This window comes from Diceros bicornis, chromosome 4 (genome assembly GCF_020826845.1).
Source record: "Diceros bicornis minor isolate mBicDic1 chromosome 4, mDicBic1.mat.cur, whole genome shotgun sequence".
NCBI lineage: Eukaryota > Metazoa > Chordata > Mammalia > Perissodactyla > Rhinocerotidae > Diceros > Diceros bicornis.
Window position 1 is genome coordinate 59,062,979 of NC_080743.1, and position 18,439 is coordinate 59,081,417.

The 18,439-nt window shown below is 56.4% G+C and overlaps 2 protein-coding genes across 4 annotated transcripts; one reads left to right on the forward strand and one right to left on the reverse strand.

Annotated features, from left to right (window-relative positions):
• Window positions 1-5,230: 5,230 nt before the first annotated feature.
• KRTCAP2 (keratinocyte associated protein 2) lies at window positions 5,231-7,848 on the reverse strand. The gene is given in 6 exon segments (XM_058539372.1): window positions 5,231-5,383; window positions 5,622-5,688; window positions 7,080-7,143; window positions 7,279-7,433; window positions 7,750-7,795; window positions 7,798-7,848. Coding segments are annotated over 6 exon segments (489 nt in total). The 5' UTR covers window positions 7,834-7,848; the 3' UTR covers window positions 5,231-5,262.
• A 668-nt stretch (window positions 7,849-8,516) lies between these two features.
• On the forward strand, window positions 8,517-17,794 carry TRIM46 (tripartite motif containing 46). Of its 3 annotated transcripts, none has more exons than XM_058539330.1 (10): window positions 8,517-8,581; window positions 9,948-10,209; window positions 10,445-10,788; window positions 11,429-11,572; window positions 11,692-11,787; window positions 12,458-12,711; window positions 12,980-13,101; window positions 14,131-14,433; window positions 15,283-15,580; window positions 16,636-17,794. In XM_058539330.1, exons 1-10 carry the CDS (start codon window positions 8,519-8,521, stop codon window positions 17,027-17,029), a joined length of 2,280 nt encoding a protein of 759 aa, XP_058395313.1. In that variant the 5' UTR covers window positions 8,517-8,518; the 3' UTR covers window positions 17,030-17,794. The 3 variants fall into 3 exon arrangements, with proteins under 3 accessions (XP_058395313.1, XP_058395315.1, XP_058395314.1); XM_058539331.1 differs by lacking the exon at window positions 8,517-8,581 and adding an exon at window positions 9,365-9,486; XM_058539332.1 differs by lacking the exon at window positions 15,283-15,580 and having other exon boundaries at window positions 16,636-16,712.
• Window positions 17,795-18,439: the final 645 nt, after the last annotated feature.

Consider the following 18,439-nt stretch of genomic DNA (forward strand, 5'->3'; position numbering starts at 1 on the left):
ACTAAAATGAGTGTATTAGTCAGGGTTCTCCAGAGAAACAGACCAATAGGATGTGTATCTATATATGGTCCAACTGAAATATATAAAGAAATTTATTTTAAGGAATTGGTTCATGCAATTACAGAGGCTGGCAAGTCTAAAATCTGCAGGTTCTCACTCTGTCAAACCTTGACTTCCTCTTGACCTGGGATGGGAGCAGCGGGTAGAGGGCTAGGTCCCAGCCTAGGTCCCAGCCTAGGTGAGCATAGACACAGCTGGGGAATTGAGCAGGCTGGAGACCAGGGAGAGAACCAATGTTGTGGTTCAAGTCCGAAGGCTGTCTGCTGCTGAATTCATCTTGCTCTGGGGAGATCAGTCTTTTGTTCAGTGTAGGCCTTCAGATTGGATGAGGCTCACCGGCTTTATGGAGGGCAATCTGCTTTACTCCTAATTTAAATGTAAATCTCATTCAAAAACACCCTCACAGAAACATCCAGAATAATGTTTGATCAAATATCTGGACACCCTGGCCCAGCCAAGTTGACACATAAAATTAACCATCACACGGAGTAAGAATATCAGTTTCATAAGTTGAAGTTGAGAATATCCGTAAAGCACTAAGTACATTGACTGGCAAGTGGTAAATGCTCAATTAAAGTTGTTGTTGTCATCACATAGGGAAAAAAATAACAACAAATACCTAGTAGGTCAAGGACGATGCTAGGCTCTTCCCCATCATTATTTAATTCAGCTCTTCTTCACCACAGCTGAGGTAGGTATTATCCCCATTTTACAGCTGACGAATTGAAGGTGCAGAGAGGTCACTCAACTTGCCCAAGGACCCTTACCTGGTAGGTGTCAGAGCCAAAACTAGAACTCAGGTCTGTCTGATTTCAAGACCTGGGCTCTTTGCTGCTGTCCCACATCCTGTCTAGAACCTGAAACTGAGTCAGAAGAAGGCCCAGGTCACAGAGGCTGGAAATGGCAGCTGGAACTGAGAGTGGGAAGGGGAGGGGTCTCCCTGTGGGGTTATGCCTAGACCCTCACACAAGGGTGTACACACACCTCAGGCCCAGAAATTCCCTTGAAGCAGCCTGAGTCAACCCTCACGGCAACTCTTGGCCCAGAAAGGGGATGTGTGTAAGGTTTTTCTGTGGGATCCTGGCCTGTGCAGACAGGAATCCTGCTCTTCAGTCCCTCCTGACAGCACAGCCTCAGCCTCAGCCTCTAATGGGCCGGGGAAACTTCCCCTGCTCCTGCAGCTTATTTGAGGTGAGGGGAGTTCTCAGAGACGGGCTCCTCACAGGCCATGAGGGCCATTTGACTCTGTCCTTATTGTCACACAGGGCCTCAAATTTAGACTTCTGATGTTATCTCCAAGTGTGGTTCCAGACCGGCACACTGTTACTCTCACAGAGGGCAGAAAGAAGTGACTACCGTACAAGTGATCTCACTTTCATTATTCAATTTTCAACTATATACAAAAGCAGAAAGAATAGCACAATGAATGTGATATGCCCATTATCATAGGACTTTACATTATAGCATAGGGCCTGCAGTTTCTTGTAAGGAAAAATTTCTAAAAATCCTGTAATGATCTTGTGACTAGCAACATTATACTGTATTGTAATTTTGTGTTAAAAAGTATTAATTTGTTAAATGTAAACGTTCAAACATGCCTGCTTTTTTTTCATTTTCAAGTGTATCTGGAGCCTCAATAGATGGAAGGGACCTGGACCTCTCTCCATCTTTCAGAGGACCTGTCTCCCAGGGAGCAGTTGCTGAGAACTGCGGGCCCAGGTAGAAGAGAGTTGGAAGGATGCCCACCCCATGCCTGAGTGTGCAGAGGCTGGGGGCAACAGCTGGCTCTACACTCGGAAAGCTCTACACTCCGCCTCTCACCAGAGGGCAGGCCTGCAGCAATTGCCCTCGGCCCTTCACAGCAGGCGATGCGGGTGCCTAACTCTAGGGCCAGGTAGGGGGTTTTTCTCTCTGGCTCCGCAGGAACCAACCAAATAGCATTTACAGTGCAACCTCTGTGTGGCCGGCTTGCTCTCAGCCCTGTGGGGGTGGGAGGGTGGGAGCTGGGAGCACGATCTTGGCCCTGCCCCCTGAGGAACTTCCAATCTGCTGGGAGGGAGGCAAAGAAATGCACCTGAAGTGGGAGCAATTAAGTGCCACCAACTGTGCCTGCACAAGGGCTCCAGCCATTGTTGGCTTAGGAGGCGGCTTCGTGAGTGACCCTAAGTCAAGGAGGAGTGTGCACAGGGCAGGCCGGCCCGGAGGTCCCCAAGGGCAGGGCCTCCGGCTTCCCATTCTTTCGTGGTTCCCCCAGCGCCCAGGGTCTGCTCGGTTCACAATGAGCTTCAATGCTCGCTTTTGACTGAACCTTTCCCCTTTGTATCTGTCTCTGTGTCTCTCAGCATCTCTGTCTCTATGAGTCTCTGGCTCTCTCTTGTTTCCCAACATCCTTCCCGAGCCCCTGGGGAGCACTGCTGGGGGGGCTGGGCAGTGGGAACGGGACAGCGTCCTGTTCTCACCAAGGACAATAAGGGCCGGAAAGGGCTGGAGCCAAGGCCTGGCGCGGACTCCCCCTCCCTGCCTGCCCTGGGCACTCCCACCCCCCGCTCTGACCCTTTGGCGTGCCCTAAATGCCAGGCATCCCCTCATGCCAGTGACAGTCAGAGGGGAGTCCAGCCTCTGCCCGGGCCGGGGAGCCCCCTTGTCTCACCTTCCCACTGCCCTCTTCTCAGGTGGCATCACCTCCTGCCCCACGGAGCGCGCCTCCCAGGCCAGGAGCCTGCTGGAGTGGCCTCCCCACCAGCCTCCCCACTCGCATCCAACGCCCCCTCCCCTTGTATTATTTACTCCTGTTTCCGGAGCTGGCGGCGGGTGCCGCGGGTGTCGGGGCCACGTGTGAGGGAGCAGGAGGAAACATCTGGCTTCCCTCTGTCCTCTAGGGGCAGGACCGCCCCTCTCTTCCCCAGGCCTCCAGCCTCCGGGGTGGAGCGGAGCCCCAGGAGTCCAGGGGCCAAGAGGTTAGCACCTTTGCCCTTCTCACCTTCAGGTCTTCAGAAGCCATGATGGCCTCATGCCCCCTTACTTAATGATGGTGATTAGGTGACTGGGATCCCCGTCAGGGTTAATTGGTAGGTCAGGTGCAAGCAGCCTGCACTAGGCACCCCAGAGATAGGCTGGGTGGAGAGCTGAGCCCGGCGCCAACCTGCCTTGTAAATGCACCCATTCCCTGAGGAAGGGGTCATTATTCCTGGGCCACATGCTGTCCCTGTTGCCTACACAGTGGGTGGCAGCAGGTGCCCAGATCCCTTGGCATTGCCGAGGCACCTGCTTTCCGGCTCCTCCCCACGCTCCCCTAGCCCAGCCCCACCCAAGCTCTCATCTTGGAAGGCATGGTGCCCTCAGGTGGCCAGATCCCCTGGGCGTGTCTCTTCTCGCCTGGGCTGGGACCTGGCCCTGTGCACACTGCTCCCACCCCAGGTAAGGAGAAAGTCAGTGTTTGACAGAGTGAGATTTAGAACGAACTCAGCCTCCCCATAGGTCCGGGGCCCGTTTTGGACCACCTCTCCTCTTCCTCCCCGAGAGGGTCCTACATACTGCAACCCCCCAACCATCACTAGCGAAGTTGGAACCTAGAGCTGCCCTTCCCTCTCAAAGAGGCTCTGGTCTCCATTGAACTCTCTTTGCCTCCACTCTCAGCCTAGGGGAACAAAGAGACTTGCTTCATGCTTCAGCCCTCCCAAGTGGGCCAGTCTTTCAGGTCCTCCAAGGTTGGCTTCCACATGGAGGTTCTCAGCAAAAACCCTGAGACCCAGCAGCAACCCTCCCCAGCCCTCAGGGCAGCCTCGCAAAGGAGCGCGGCCAGTCTTTCCGAGATGTGAGCTCGTGGCACCCTCTGCAGGCATCCTGGGTAAACTGCAGAGCACTCCCTCAGACTAGGGACAGAGCAAAGGTCTGGGATTCTGGCTACAAATGGGAGTAGGTGGGAGGGGGGGCCTCTGATTATAGCAGGGGGGCCTCTAATCCTTGACAAGAACCCCTCCTTTGACTTACTTCTTTATCTTCATTGGGTCTTCTTCCCTAACTTAGGGACAGCCCATGTACAGGATTTTCTGTTCTAGAAGGGCAGATTCTATTCAGCCAACCCACCGGTCTTTACAGCCCATTATCAGGCACTGTGGAGAATACAATGCTGACGAAGGCATTGTATGCACCCTAAACCTCACGCCATCCAGCAGGAAGGGTGCCCAGGTGTCCCAAAGGACAGGTACTCTGGACAGAGGCACTCCTCATGGCAGAGCATGGACAGAGTAGTTCCTGGGAAGCCATATCCCTCATTTCCATGAAGGCTGGCTCAGAGGGTGGCCTTGTCCCTATTGTTTTATATACAGTCACGTACCACATAATGATGTTTCAGTCAACAACAGACGGCACATACGACAGTGGCCCCATAAGATTAGTACCATATAGCCTAGGTGTGTAGTAGGCTACACCACCTAGGTTTACGTAAATACACTCTATGACGTTCGCACCATGAAATCGCCTAACGACGCATTTCTCAGAAGGTATCTCCATCAAGCGACACACAACTGTACTTTGCTAAAACTTAGGAAGTTCCTAATCTCTTAGTTACGAGACAGGGAAAAATGAAGGCACCAGAATAAAGAGAATGGGGCAGTGATCAACCTCAGGAGTCTAAACACAGGCATCCGTCCGTGCTGGAGTAGAAGAGATGGGTCCATGAGGGCAACATCAGTTAAGGAATTCTCATCCTGGGCTTAGAGCAGAAAGGGGCGGGGGGTCTTCTCCGCTCATGGTGGGGTGTTGGAGTAACAAAACCCTCACAGGTGTAAATGGAACCCCATGGGGAGGTGCAGGGGTGAGGGGCCTTTCCTTCCTGCCTCTTCTCTTCCAAGGTCTAGTACAGTTCTGCCGGGCAGGCCTTCTTGCAGTGCAGCCTTTACCCCTTTTCCCAAAGGTCAAGACTGCAGATCATTCATGCACATTTCTTCCATGATGAGACTCTTACAGAAGCATATGCCACTCCTGTGCCTGGCAAAGTGCCTGGCACTGGCAGCACTCAATAAATATTTGGAAAAACGAACCTTGGAGAAAGGAGAGCCCTCCCACACACACAAAGTCTGAAACAGCAGGTGCCCATCTGCCCCAGCATTCTGCACACCCATGCAGACACTGGCAGAAGAGGCCCACAGCATATCACAGCTCACAGAGCTACAAAGAATCGACTTTATTGGACATTCAGGGTCAGTTTCTCTTTTTGCCCTTGCCTGTAACCTTGGCTGGTGTGAGGACTGGAGCTGTTGCCTGGTACAGAGTGGAGGAGATCTTGTTGATGTAGTACAGACCAACCATGGAGAAGATAAAGCTACAGAGTGAAGACAAAAAGGTCATGGCATCATTGGGCATGCTGTCAGCCTGGTGCCTCCTAGGGCAGACACCAGCATCAGGGAAAGAATCCAGGCTCAGGTTTAGGAAAATGGGGAAGGGGAAAGGAGGGAGAACCGAGGGGGAGGGAGGTATGGGGAAGGTCTAGAACCATCACAGGAGGATCCAGTGTCAAAGAAGAGGGTGCTGCACCCCTTACCAAGCTGTCAGGCACATACCAGGTGGTGACACACACTCGGTGGATGAGGCCGGATGCAAACAGAGCCAACAGGAGGCAGAGGAGAACTGGAGAAGCAAGAGGGGACAAGAAGTGTGGTGGTCAGAATGGAAATACCAAGCATTCATATGTGGAGTTTAGGAGAAATCTGGGGCCCTCTGAATCTCAGGGAACCTGCTTGGAGGAGTATGGCATGACAAGAGCAGGAGGATGGCCTTAATGATGCCCAGGACACGGAGGGAGGAGATGCACAGTCATTACCAGCTCTGTCCCAAATATCACTTAACTTCCCTATGCTGGCTTTCCTCTGATACAAAGGAAAAGGAAAGGCGATAGCAGAATGTGAAGGGCAAGGCTTGGGGAAGAGGTTCAAAGCCTTTCCAACAGAAGCCAGCCAGTGGGGATCAATTCATTAAACTGGCTGGCCAGTGGTGGAAGTTGAGGGCCTCACTCCCTGGACACAGGTTGGAGGACAGAGTGTCTGGATACACATGCCCATCGGGGCAGGAAAGGGTCTCAGGATATCTAGAGTAGGACTGGAGAGAAGGTGGAGGGGCAGAAAGCAAGGGCAAACCCCACCTGCCCAGTTGGGGAGGGCAGCCAAGTGGGCCAAGAACCCTGCCCCACAACAAAGGTTTCCTTCAGAAGCAAATGAAGACAATACACATGGAAACAAAATCTAACAGAGGAAAGTCCTGGGGCTGTGTGGAAGCAGCCCTGAAAGCTTGCAACAGGGCTAAGTGGAGAGAGCAAGACTTAGCAGAGGGGAGAGAAAGGAGGGCAACAGTGATAGGTCTCTGTCCTACCAGATGAAGGCTTCACACGAGATTGCATCTGCTGCCAATTTTGAGCATGTGGCATTCCTTAGGTGATCTGGCCTTGATGCCTAATTTGCTTTATGAACTTAATTCTCCATAAATAACTAAATCATCAATTTTGATTACACGGAGTAAAAACAAGGATCATTTCAAACAGAAAACAACCTAACCGTTACTCTAATCTGGCCAGGATTCCTGCTGACATAGAAATTTGGTGTATCTAATACCTAGGCTCTTCACAATCATCACAAATAAACAGAATTCACTAATATTGGGTCAATGTCACATCAGAACCCCTCAATGAACTCGTCTTGCTGCTTCTTCTGGTGGGGAACAAAGAATACCGCCCCATGGATATATACAAAACAGGCCCAACCTTGTCTGTTCCTCTCAAACCTTCCCTGGGAACTGGCCAGAAGGTAACTGAGTTGCTTGCTTTCAGAGGCCTTCTCTTCCAGCTTCAATTCCAGGAGCTAGATAGGGTGTTGGATCCAAAAGAATCATCTGTCTCCAGGCAGTCTTAGTAAACATATTTCCTTCTCCTACACAACCTTTACCATCTAAGCTCCTGGAAATTCAGTACTGTGTTGGGACAGGTTGGAGGAAAGGGTTCAAATACACAACCCCCTATTTTCACTTACTCTCGGGGAAGATCTTTGCTTGGAATCCTTTGCCAAAGACAAGATTCTCCAGGTTATTGAAGGCCTGGGTCGCGGGAGTTAAGGAGTGGGGCGTGCAATGGGAGCAGAGCTGTGTGGGTAATGGGAAGGGCACAAGCCTGCGTGGCCCTCCACCCTTCCTACCCGCAAACCTCTCTCCCCACTACCGCAGGGAGGATACAGTGAGAGAGAAGACGAAAAGGCCGGACCCAAGCAGGCCCCCCTGGATGGTGAGCCACTCGGTGGAGGCCAGCTGGCGGCTGTACATCTGCATCCCAGCGAAGAGCAGCAGGGACAGGAGGGAGGAGAGCGCCAGCGAGGTGCCCGTACCCACCACTGGAGGGGATGAGAGAAGAGACGGAGAGTCAGGCCCGGCCCTCTCCCTTCAGGAGCCGCAGGCAGATTCGACAGGTGCCCGAGCTCAAGGGCCCGACAACTTCCGAGTACTCCGGGACTAAGCCACACTCCCCAACTCCCCGCGACCCCCAGGAATTCCTCAGCCCCGGACACCCTGAATCCTCCGATCCCGTGGAAACCCCGCCCCCTGCAACCCAGGACACGTCAGCGCTGTGGGGAGAGTACCGGGAAAGCTGGTCCGCCCCAACTCCGACCCCTACTAGTCTGCCAGAGAAGAGCCCGCCCGTCCCGTTACCCATTCTGCCCAGCCCGCGGGTCCAGTCGGCGCCTCTGGCCAAGAAAAAGCGGAGCCGAACCGAGCGCGGTTGCCTGTGCGCATGCGTCAGCGATCCAAGCGGACTTGCTTCCCTCAAGTCTTCCTCTTTCTCTCTCTCTCCCAGCCTGGACGCAGCGCCCTCTTCCGGCAAGGAGGAAATATTGTGTCGAAAAGCATCTTGGGCCACCGCCCTGGTCCCCCACCCTTCCCCGCGTCCCAAGCATCTGTCGCCTCTCATGCAAGCCGCACTTAACTCTTCAAGTCACTGGGACCTTGGCCCATAGTCTCTAGCCCACTTCTGTCTTCTTTGCCATTTATGTCATCTCTGGTGCCTGTTCCTCAATCCTCCCTCCCCCATGGTCATTGCCCTGACATCTCAACTAGATTCTTGGCCAAACAAAAATTTAGTCCTCTCATCTTGGAGCCCATCTTTCTCTGAAACAATCTTCCCGCTTTATACGAGTAAAATTAAGAGCCAGTGAAGAATGTGAACATAAGAAGTGTCTCTCCTCTCAAATACCATTCCATGTTACCCAACCCCCCAAGTGCCTTCTGAGAACCACGTGGGGAGAACTATTTCCCACCTCCTACCCCGACCGGCGCTGTTCGAGGCTGGTCCCTGGAGCATGCGCAGTGACATCTCACCCCCACCCCCTCCCCACACCCCCACTGGGCTCCTGCATTAAGCCGCGGGTTCGCAGCCGCAGCCGGGATTGGGCACCCGGGGGCGGGCGGGCATGGTAGGGCCATGGCTGAGGGTGAGGATATGCAGACCTTCACTTCCATCATGGATGCACTGGTCCGCATCAGTGTGAGTTAAGGTGGGGTCGAGGGGAACGGGAGCGGGAGTATAGGGGTCCGGGCCAGGCCCAGACCTTGAACAGGTGGGGATCAGGCAAGATGCTGGGATGTAGACAGGGGGCTGGTGATGGCAGAAAGGACTGGGAGGGTAGGGATGCAGATATGAGAGGGTAATCCCGGGGGCAGCCCGGAGGTGAGTGCCTTGAAGGCGTCCATCTGCTGGGGTGTGAGGAACAGGAGCTGCCCGGACGCAGCGGGTGGGCTGGGGTAGCCGCCAGCAGAGCACCAGGGCTGGGGCTACAGGGCAACGGGGCTATGCTATGAGGAGGGGGCGTGTGTGAGCTTGGAAAATTTCCAAGAAAACTGAGGACAGGTGGGAGGCGATGAAGGAGCCACCCCAGGGTGCTGTTCCCAATTTGGACCGCTCCATGAGACCCCACCCCACCGCACCCCCACTCAGGGCTGCCTCCGAGCCTCCGGTTGTCATGGCAACCCGTGCCCGGCTCTCCCAGGGGCGGTGCCAACCCTGCTTCCCCCCACCACTTCCTTCCCCCTCCCTCCCTGTCCCTCCCTCCTTTGTGTCAGCTGCGCCCCTGACCGGGATGGCTGCGAAGAGAGGGACCAAGGTGAGGTGTGGGGGTGGGGTATAGCCCGAGGACCCCCGCCACCAAAAGAGGGAGGGGTACTTCCGGTGGGGAGGGGGAGAGTAGGCGGGGCGCTTGTTTCCCCCTCGGTGGGGGAGGGGGTTGCGGCTAGCCAGGTTGCGCTGGGGGTGGGAGCGGGACTGCCGGCTGGTGGGGAGCAAGGGGAATGGGCTAGTATCGGGGGACAGGAGGAGACAGACGGAGAAGTGAAGAATGGGGAATGGATGCTGGCGAGGCCGCAGGCCGGAGCCGCGGCAGGAGAACGGACGGGGTGAGCAGAAGGATGGAGAGCGAGCGGCGCCTGGCTATAGGGAGGAGTCACGCGGAGGGGGAGTTGCAGAGAAAGAGACGGGGGTCCGCACCGAGCTGCAGAATGGGCGGTGTCCTTGAGAGAAGTGCCAGGGGCAGGCTGCCTAGAGATGGGGGAATGGGGCAATGGCCAGGTGAGATGGGCTGCAGGCCCGGCTGGGGCAGGGGGAGTGAAGGAGGTGGGGCTTGAGGCTGGGGGAGGCACAGCTCCAACCCTAAGCCTGCCTTTAGTTCTGCAGAGGGAGACAGGTAAGACAGAGAGCTGGGAAGGTCTGTGAACCAGGCCAAGGCTGGTGTTGGGGAAAAGCCTTAGGTAGCTTGTCTTGCCCTTTCTTGAGACCCCTTGGGTCTCTAAGGGCAGCTGAGGGGTTGAGATATGCCCAGGTGCCCAAGCTCTGACTCAACCTCCTGGTCCCTCCACAGACGAGCATGAAGAACATGGAGAAGGAACTGTTGTGCCCAGTGTGTCAAGAGATGTACAAGCAGCCACTAGTGCTGCCATGTACCCACAACGTGTGCCAGGCCTGTGCCCGGGAGGTGCTGGGCCAACAGGGCTATATAGGCCACGGTGGGGACCCCAGCTCCGAGCCCACCTCTCCTGCCTCCACCCCTTCCACCCGAAGTCCTCGCCTCTCCCGAAGAACTCTCCCCAAACCAGACCGCTTGGACCGGCTGCTTAAGTCAGGTGGGGATGGGGCCTGTGAGGTGGAGGTGGGGATGCTGAGATGTCCATCAGGAAGATGAAAGAGGTCCATCACTGGTCAGAGGCATCTGTCTTTCAGAGGGTGGAGATACTGCTCATCCAGGCTCTAATGAGAGAAGAGCTCTGGCACAATAAAAATTAATTTTTAATTGAACAGACTTCCCCCACCCCCAGGCATCTCTAATTTTCACCTCTCTACCTCCCGGCCCATCCACAGGCTTTGGGACATACCCCGGGCGGAAGCGAGGTGCTTTGCACCCCCAGGTGATCATGTTCCCGTGTCCAGCCTGCCAGGGCGATGTGGAGCTGGGGGAGCGGGGCCTGGCAGGGCTGTTCCGGAATCTGACCCTGGAGCGTGTGGTGGAGAGGTACCGCCAGAGTGTGAGTGTGGGTGGCGCCATCCTGTGCCAGCTGTGCAAGCCCCCGCCACTAGAAGCCACCAAGGGCTGCACCGAGTGCCGCGCCACCTTCTGCAACGAGTGCTTCAAGCTCTTCCACCCCTGGGGCACCCAGAAGGCTCAGCATGAGCCCACCCTGCCCACCCTCTCCTTCCGCCCCAAGGTGAGCCAGCCCTTGCAGGGCCTGGGAAGGGAGGGGCATAGTAGTGCTGGATGGGTGGGACTGCCTGGCACTGTGGGCTCACAAAAGGATGTAGGCAGGGGTGTAACAAAAAAATGCACTGGACAAATCTTTGAGCATCTTTGAGCCTCCATCTCATCTGCTGATTGAGGATAATATCTGCCCTGGAAGATCCATACCCACAGGGTTGTTGAGAGGATCACATGAGATAATATTTGTGAAAGTTACATGTATACTGAAAAAGTCTGTATGCATTCGTGCACTGAATTGAACAAATATTTATCGAGCACCTACGTGCCTGATGCTATTCTAGGTGTTGGGGATATGGCAGGAAACAAGATGGACAAGGTTACTTATTAGCCACAAGGCTAAGGTTAATTATCATCATTGTTATTGTTATTACCACACATCTTGAGGTAAAAGGAGGAGGGATGCCTGGGGAGTGCAGGCAAGGCTCTCTTTGATGCCTTTGTGTACCACCAGGTGGCACTGTGTCCACCAGCTGAACTCCCCTCCTCCCCCATCCAGCCAGTGGAGGGAGAGCACCAAACTGCTCCAGTGGTGGGTCAGCACCTTCACACACCACATTAGCTGACTATGTCACTGCTGTTTTTGTCCCTAGGGCCTGATGTGCCCAGACCACAAGGAAGAGGTGACCCACTACTGCAAGACATGCCAACGGCTGGTATGCCAACTCTGCCGAGTCCGGCGCACCCACAGCGGGCACAAGATCACACCAGTGCTCAGTGCCTACCAGGCCCTCAAGGTGAGGGCCCTGCCTCACTCAAGCCCAGTACTAACTCACACTCAAACCCTCTCACACCTCCTCTTGACTGCTGGCTTCTGCCGAGCCGGGCGTGATGCCCACCTCTTTCTTCCCCTCAGGACAAGCTGACAAAGAGCCTGACATACATCCTGGGAAACCAGGACACAGTACAGACCCAGATCTGTGAGCTGGAGGAGACTGTGAGGCACACTGAGGTGAGGGAGGGCATGGAGGTGGGCCGTGGGCCCTGCCTGGGACTGAAAGCGGGAAGAGGGTGTGGATGGGCATGGCCCAATCACCTGGTTGCCAGCTCAGGAAGCCCATGTGGGTTTCATGGATGCGTCGAGGTTCTGGTTCAACCAGGTTGGCAGGAACATAAGTGCCCCAGGCCAGGCTGTACCTGGGGCTACAATGGAGACACTGTGGCTATGCCCAGGACAGGGAGAGCTTGAAAAGCCCCAGGGACATAGCTCAGATGCCCTCAGGCTCAGCTGCCTGCTGAGGACGGCACACGTTCCTGGGGCTAGGGTGAAGTAATGGCTCTGACTCCTTCTGCCAGGTTGCTTGAATCACCTGACATGGGGATGGGCAATAAGGATGGTGTAGATGCTGGTGAGCATTAGTGCAGTCATGGCCTCTTTTATTTGGAGGAGTCCTTAAGGGGTCAGGATTATGAGGTGGGCATCCAGGAAGGTTAGCACAAATGGTCAGGAGTTGAACCATCTGGGTGTACAGGTGCCTTCGGAGCCATGAGCCTGGCCCTATTGGAACAGGTGGGTAGGATTCCCCAGATCCTTTGTGATCCTAGCCATGGTGTGGTGCCCCAGGAGGCTGGCACAAGTGCTGTCTTCAAGAAGAAGATAGTAAGTGTTGTTCTCTGGGCAGGTGAGTGGTCAGCAGGCCAAGGAGGAGGTGTCCCAGTTGGTGCGGGGGCTGGGGGCTGTGCTGGAGGAGAAGCGGGCATCGCTGCTTCAGGCCATTGAGGAATGCCAGCAGGAGCGGCTGGCCCGTCTCAGCGCCCAGATCCAGGAGCACAGGAGCCTGCTGGATGGCTCGGGTCTGGTGGGCTATGCCCAGGAGGTTCTTAAGGAAACAGACCAGCCTTGCTTTGTGCAAGCAGCCAAGCAGCTGCACAACAGGTACTCAGGGACATGGCGTAGGGGCACGGGCTCTTGGGGGCCAGGGGCATCATAGGTGTAGCTAAGGTCTAGGATCATGTCTAGGGTACTACCTGATGGAGAGCTGGGCCCTGAGGATTTTCACCAGGCCAGACTGATACCCAGCTTGCCCGAAGGACAGGGAAGAGACCCAAAGCAGATGCCAAGGCTCTAGAGGCAGGCAAGGCAGAATCAGGGGGAAGGTGGCTGCCCATGGCAGTGCCTGACCCTTGCCTGCCCCCCATACCAGGATTGCCCGAGCTACGGAGGCCCTCCAGATGTTCCGGCCAGCTGCCAGCTCCTCCTTCCGCCATTGCCAGCTGGACGTGGGGCGTGAGATGAAGCTGCTGACAGAGCTTAACTTCCTGCGAGGTAAGGAGACGGCCAGGCCCCATGCCCAATTAGAGCCTTCCTCCCTCCTTCCCCAGCAGCGGGCCCGGGGGGCAGTGCCCACCAGGGACCTCCCTGGCCTCCTGCCTGGCCTGGCCAGCCGCCCCTGCCACCTAGCCCACCCGGCCACACCATCCCATCGCGCTCAGCGCTGCTTCTCCCTCTCTTTGTTTGTAGGCCGTGGCCACCGCGGACTCTGCTCCGGAGCACCCCAGGCAAGTCAGCGGCCCTGCCCCGGGGGCCCTGCCCCCCGCCGGGCCCCCTGCCCCACCCCTCCCCTCTGCTCCCATGCAGCTCGGCCACCCACTCATTGCTTCCTTCTCTGTCTTGCCCTGACCCGACCCTCAGTGCTCCCCCCGACCAGTGCCCTCTGTCTCTCTTCTGCCTTCCTTAGGCACTTGCCTAATCCTTGCCCCTCTGACCTTTTGTCCTTGTGACCCTTGCCCTCTGGACTTTCCTTCTCTTCCCCTTGCCCTTCAACCCCTGCCAACCCTGCCGTCAAGCTTTCGCTTGCAGTCTCTTGCCCCCATTTTCTGTCTTGCTGACTCTTGCATCTAGCTCCCTCCCACTCTGTCTCCTCCTTCCTGTTCAGTGCCCTCTTGCCTGGGTTCCAGTGGCCTTTGCCTGCCTTTCCCTGGGGCTACTCTTTATCCATAGAATAAAAAGGGTCAGAGAAAGAAGGGTCCCCATCTGGTCTGATACCTTCATTTGACAGAGGAGGAAACTGAGGCCCAGAAAGGGGAAGTGACTGACCCAAGGCCAGAGTGAGAGAATGGCAGACCAGGACTAGCACCCAGGCCTCCCACCTCCCTGCCCAGTGCACTCCTGCCTCTCTCCTTCTCCCTGAGCTCTGCCCTGCCCATCCCTGCCCGGGGCCCAGACGGGTCTTTTTCCAGTTCCCTCTCACCCGCACTCACCCCCCCGGCTCCCGCTGCTTTCCCTTCTCCTGCCTGCCCCCCATGCCAGGCCAGCAGCCAGGCCCTGACTGATTCCCGCTATCTCTTCCAACAGTGCCTGAGGCTCCCGTCATTGACACCCAGCGCACCTTTGCCTACGACCAGATCTTCCTATGCTGGCGGCTGCCCCCCCACTCACCACCTGCCTGGCACTACACCATTGAGTTCCGGCGCACGGATGTGCCTGCCCAGCCGGGTCCCACCCGCTGGCAGCGGCGGGAGGAGGTGAGGGGCACCAGCGCCCTGCTCGAGAACCCTGACACAGGCTCTGTGTATGTGCTGCGTGTCCGTGGCTGCAACAAGGCCGGCTATGGCGAGTACAGTGAAGATGTGCACCTGCACACGCCCCCGGCACCTGGTGAGCGGGCAGATGGGTGGGCACGTGTGGCATGCGAAGGGCACAGGGCATGCTGGGACAGTCACTAACATCTGGTGCTGGGCGGGCGCTGGAGAGACAGTATAACACAGTGGGTCACGCTCACTAGCTCTGGGGCTAGACTGCCTGGGTTCAAATCGTAGCTCTGCCTCTTGCCAACTGTGTGGCTTTGGGCAAGTTATTTGCCCTCTCTGAACTTCAAGTTCCTCTTCTGTAGGGATAATAACAATCCTTACCTCGTAGGGTTGCTGTGAGAATTGAGATGATACATGTAACGTTATAACAGAGTTTCTGGCTCCTAGTAAGACCTCAATAAATGTCAGTAAAGTGACTCTCCAGAAAATAGTGTGGATCTGGGGTGTAAGCATAACAGAGGAGCATCACCACCCAAGTAGGGGGCAAAAGAGGTAGGGGTTGGGTGTAAGGACCAGGTGTGAGCACCAGAGTGTAGGCTGGAAGGTGTGGGTAGATGGTGGTGGGAATGTCACCAGGTGGAACAGAACAGCAGGGACTGTCCATGGGGCCAGCATGGGAAAAGGGTTGGAGGAAGCACTGTGAGTCCAGTGGGCCTGGGAGACTGGTTTCTGTGCCCACTAATCATCACTGAAGTTTTTCCTGGGGTCCCATGCCCATTTGGGACACCCCGTCTGTTTTCCTTATGCCCCCATTCCAGTTCTCCAGGCCCTGTTCCTCAGAGCCCCCTGCCCATTCCTTGGCAACTTGTTCCATGTTCTGAAATCTCCCAGCGTCTTGTGCTAACATCTCACAGTCCCCAGTGCCAGTGTTTGTCCCTGAAGTCCTTCCTTCTGTCTCAACCTTCCCCCACTCCAGTCCTGCACTTCTTCCTCGATGGCCGCTGGGGCACAAGCCGAGAGCGGCTGGCCATCAGCAAGGACCAGCGAGCAGTGCGGAGTGTTCCAGGGCTGCCCCTGCTGCTGGCTGCTGAACGGCTGCTGACTGGCTGCCACCTGAGCGTGGATGTGGTCCTGGGCGATGTGGCTGTGACCCAGGGCCGCAGCTACTGGGCCTGCGCGGTGGACCCAGCCTCCTACTTGGTCAAGGTGGGCGTCGGGCTGGAGAGCAAGCTTCAGGAAAGCTTCCAGGGCGCCCCTGATGTGATCAGCCCCAGGTCAGGCCTCTCTGGAAGGAAAGGGGGGTGGGGGCCCTGGGTGGGGGAGCTGGGGACAGGATGAGGGGAGCACAGACTTGCTGGGGTGGAGCAGGAAGGAGATTGGGAGGAAGCAGTAGGAGCATGGAAGCCAGGCTGGCGGGCTTGTGGTCAGAGGAGATGTGGGCTCAGCGTAAGGGCTTTGAGGATTGATTTTCGGAGTGTGTGGGTGAGGAAAGAGATGATGGAAGAGGGAGCCATCTCTGCTTCCTTCCATCCGTCACTCAGTACACCATCTCTCCAAGCCTCTGCGTCCTTTTTCCCTAATATCCCGTTTCCAGCATCCTTTCTCCACAAAACCTTTTCTCTCCAACACCTCCTTCACCCACATCTTTTCTCAGCATCCTAAAATTCTTCCCTTAAACTTTCTGTCTCCATACCCTCTTATCCCCGACATTCTATTTAACACCCTCCCACACATGCTTTTCTCCCTCAACCCCTTCTTCCCAGCACTCTATCCCCCAACACCCCATTTCTTCAAAATGCTTTCTCTCCAACACCAATTCCTCCTAAACCCTATCTTCCCCAAGCCTGCATTCCTCTAACATCCTTCATCTATGACACCCATCCCCCTCATCTCTCTCCCAACATCCGCCTTCCCAACATCCTTTCTCTGCTCAGTCACTAACCCCTCATTCTTCCAACATTCTCTAACCCTCAAAACCCTCTCCCAGCATGATATCTCCAACACCATTTTTCTCACCACCTTCCCATCTTGCTAAGCGCCGCATTTCTTCAGTCTGCTTTATCAATACCTTGTCTTTACTTTTCCTCCCAACGCCTCTCTTGCCAATGTGCTTTCCTCTCAGTACCCTTTTCCCACCAAACCAAACTCCCAACCCTATATTCTAACCCCTGCCTCTTCAACATGTTTTCTCCTCAATACCCACATCAGTCCTTTCAACTACCTGCTCCCCAACATTCCATCCTTCCAACATCTCAGCCCTCTGATACCCCACCCCCCACTCCCTTACTCCATCCCCCAACTTCCTCCTGCCCAATGCCCGCTTCTGCAGGTATGACCCGGACAGTGGACACGACAGCGGTGCTGAGGATGCCACAGTGGAGGCGTCGCCACCCTTCGCTTTCCTAACCATCGGCATGGGCAAGATCCTGCTGGGGTCTGGGGCCAACTCCAATGCAGGGCTGACAGGGAGGGATGGCCCAGCGGCCAGCTGCACAGTGCCCCTGCCGCCCCGCCTGGGCATCTGCCTGGACTACGAGCGGGGCCGGGTTTCCTTCCTGGATGCTGTGTCCTTCCGCGGCCTCCTGGAGTGCCCCTTGGACTGCTCGGGGCCTGTGTGCCCTGCCTTTTGCTTCATCGGGGGTGGGGCAGTACAGCTACAAGAGCCCGTGGGCACTAAGCCTGAGAGGAAGGTCACCATTGGGGGCTTCGCCAAGCTGGACTGACCCTTTCAGGCCCCTCCTGGGCCCTGGCCCCTCAAGCCTCCTAGAGCCGGGTTATTCCTCCGGCAGCTTCTCCCCCAAACTCTTCCTACCATGTGGTCCTGTCCCTTACCCTATGTCTGCGTCTTCCCAGGGCCTTCTCTTGACCAAGGGACTCTCCTCTGCTCACGTCTCTGGATGTCCCCCATTCTCGCCATTGCCTGTTAATCCAGGCTCCCACCCCCACCGAGTCTCTGCCCTTGGCATCTTACCCAAGTCATGGAGAGAGCCCCTTCCCCATCCCTGTCCTGTGCTTCTCCCCAGGCTGATTGGGAGGGAAGGCACCTGGAACACTGGGCATGATCCCCAGCTCTGCTCTCTGCCCTGCCAATCTCCCTGCCCCATTGATGCTGAACTACAGCCTTGGAGCGGGCAGCCTTTTTGGCTGGACACTGCCCAGGCACTCCCTGGTGAGGGGAAGGGGACCCTATCATCCTGCTTTATTTATTTGGGTCCCCAAACCCCTCAGCCGCATGCCTCTTATGTCCCCTTCTCCCTTTTGCATGCTTTACCTGCCCCACATCCATGCACCCATGCCAACGTGCCAAGTCTCCCTTGGGGTCCCAGCTGAGGTTGGGTGTCCCCGTTGGGTTGGGCCAGGCAAGGCCTCTGGTGCCTGCTGTTGCCCCCCTGCGGTGGGCACTGCTAGGCCTGTGCCAAACAACAACTGTTATTTTCATGGTTTATAAACAATAAACTGTGATGGCAGGCACTTCTCTGCCTTCCCTGAGCCTGACCATTCCTCTTAGTTTCTGTGCTGGACATGGCAGGTAGGAGGGATCCAGGGTGCTCTGCTATTGCTCAGAACAGGGGTGCCCGGTGGATCTGGCGCCTGAGGGAAGAAGTCACATTTGCGCCTCCTGCCACATTTGTACCCAGCACAGGCCGGAGCTGACCATGGCCGCCAGGGGACGCATCGCTCTGGTGGCTGCTGGCTTCAACCCCTCCACCGGCTACCTGGTGGCGGTGCCCAGGTCCCAAGGGAATGTGGTTGAGGGGGCAGGCACCATGCCTGGGCCCAAAGAGGTCAGGGAACCAGAACTACTTCCCCATTCCAGGGTGCGGGGAAGCAGACCCCAGAGCCAGCGGGCCTAGGGGGCCGCCAGGGGCCAGGGAGGGGGCCGGGCCTGGCGCCAGTTCCCGGATCTGACACAGGCACTTATCGCGGCCCTGTTGACTCTGCGGCTCTTATCGCTGCCTGAGGACTTGCCTCACACCCGAGCAGCTAAGAATAGAGCCGCCTGGGGCACCGTGCCAAGGGGAGAGGAGGGCGCGGGCCTCAGCTGCCAGCCCCCAGCCGGAATGAAACCCAGGCCCGAGGAGACGGGAGAGCCACGGACGGGCATGTAGGTGGAGCCGAGTCATGCCAGCGGG

Excerpts from the sequence above, each read along its gene's own strand:
- TRIM46 (XM_058539330.1), top strand. The coding sequence starts at position 8,519 with ATGGCTGAGGGTGAGGATATGCAGACCTTCACTTCCATCATGGATGCA. Across the intron at positions 11,788-12,457 it reads AGACTGTGAGGCACACTGAG|GTGAGTGGTCAGCAGGCCAA; the intron begins GTGAGGGAGGGC and ends TTCTCTGGGCAG. Across the intron at positions 15,581-16,635 it reads CCTGATGTGATCAGCCCCAG|GTATGACCCGGACAGTGGAC; the intron begins GTCAGGCCTCTC and ends CCGCTTCTGCAG.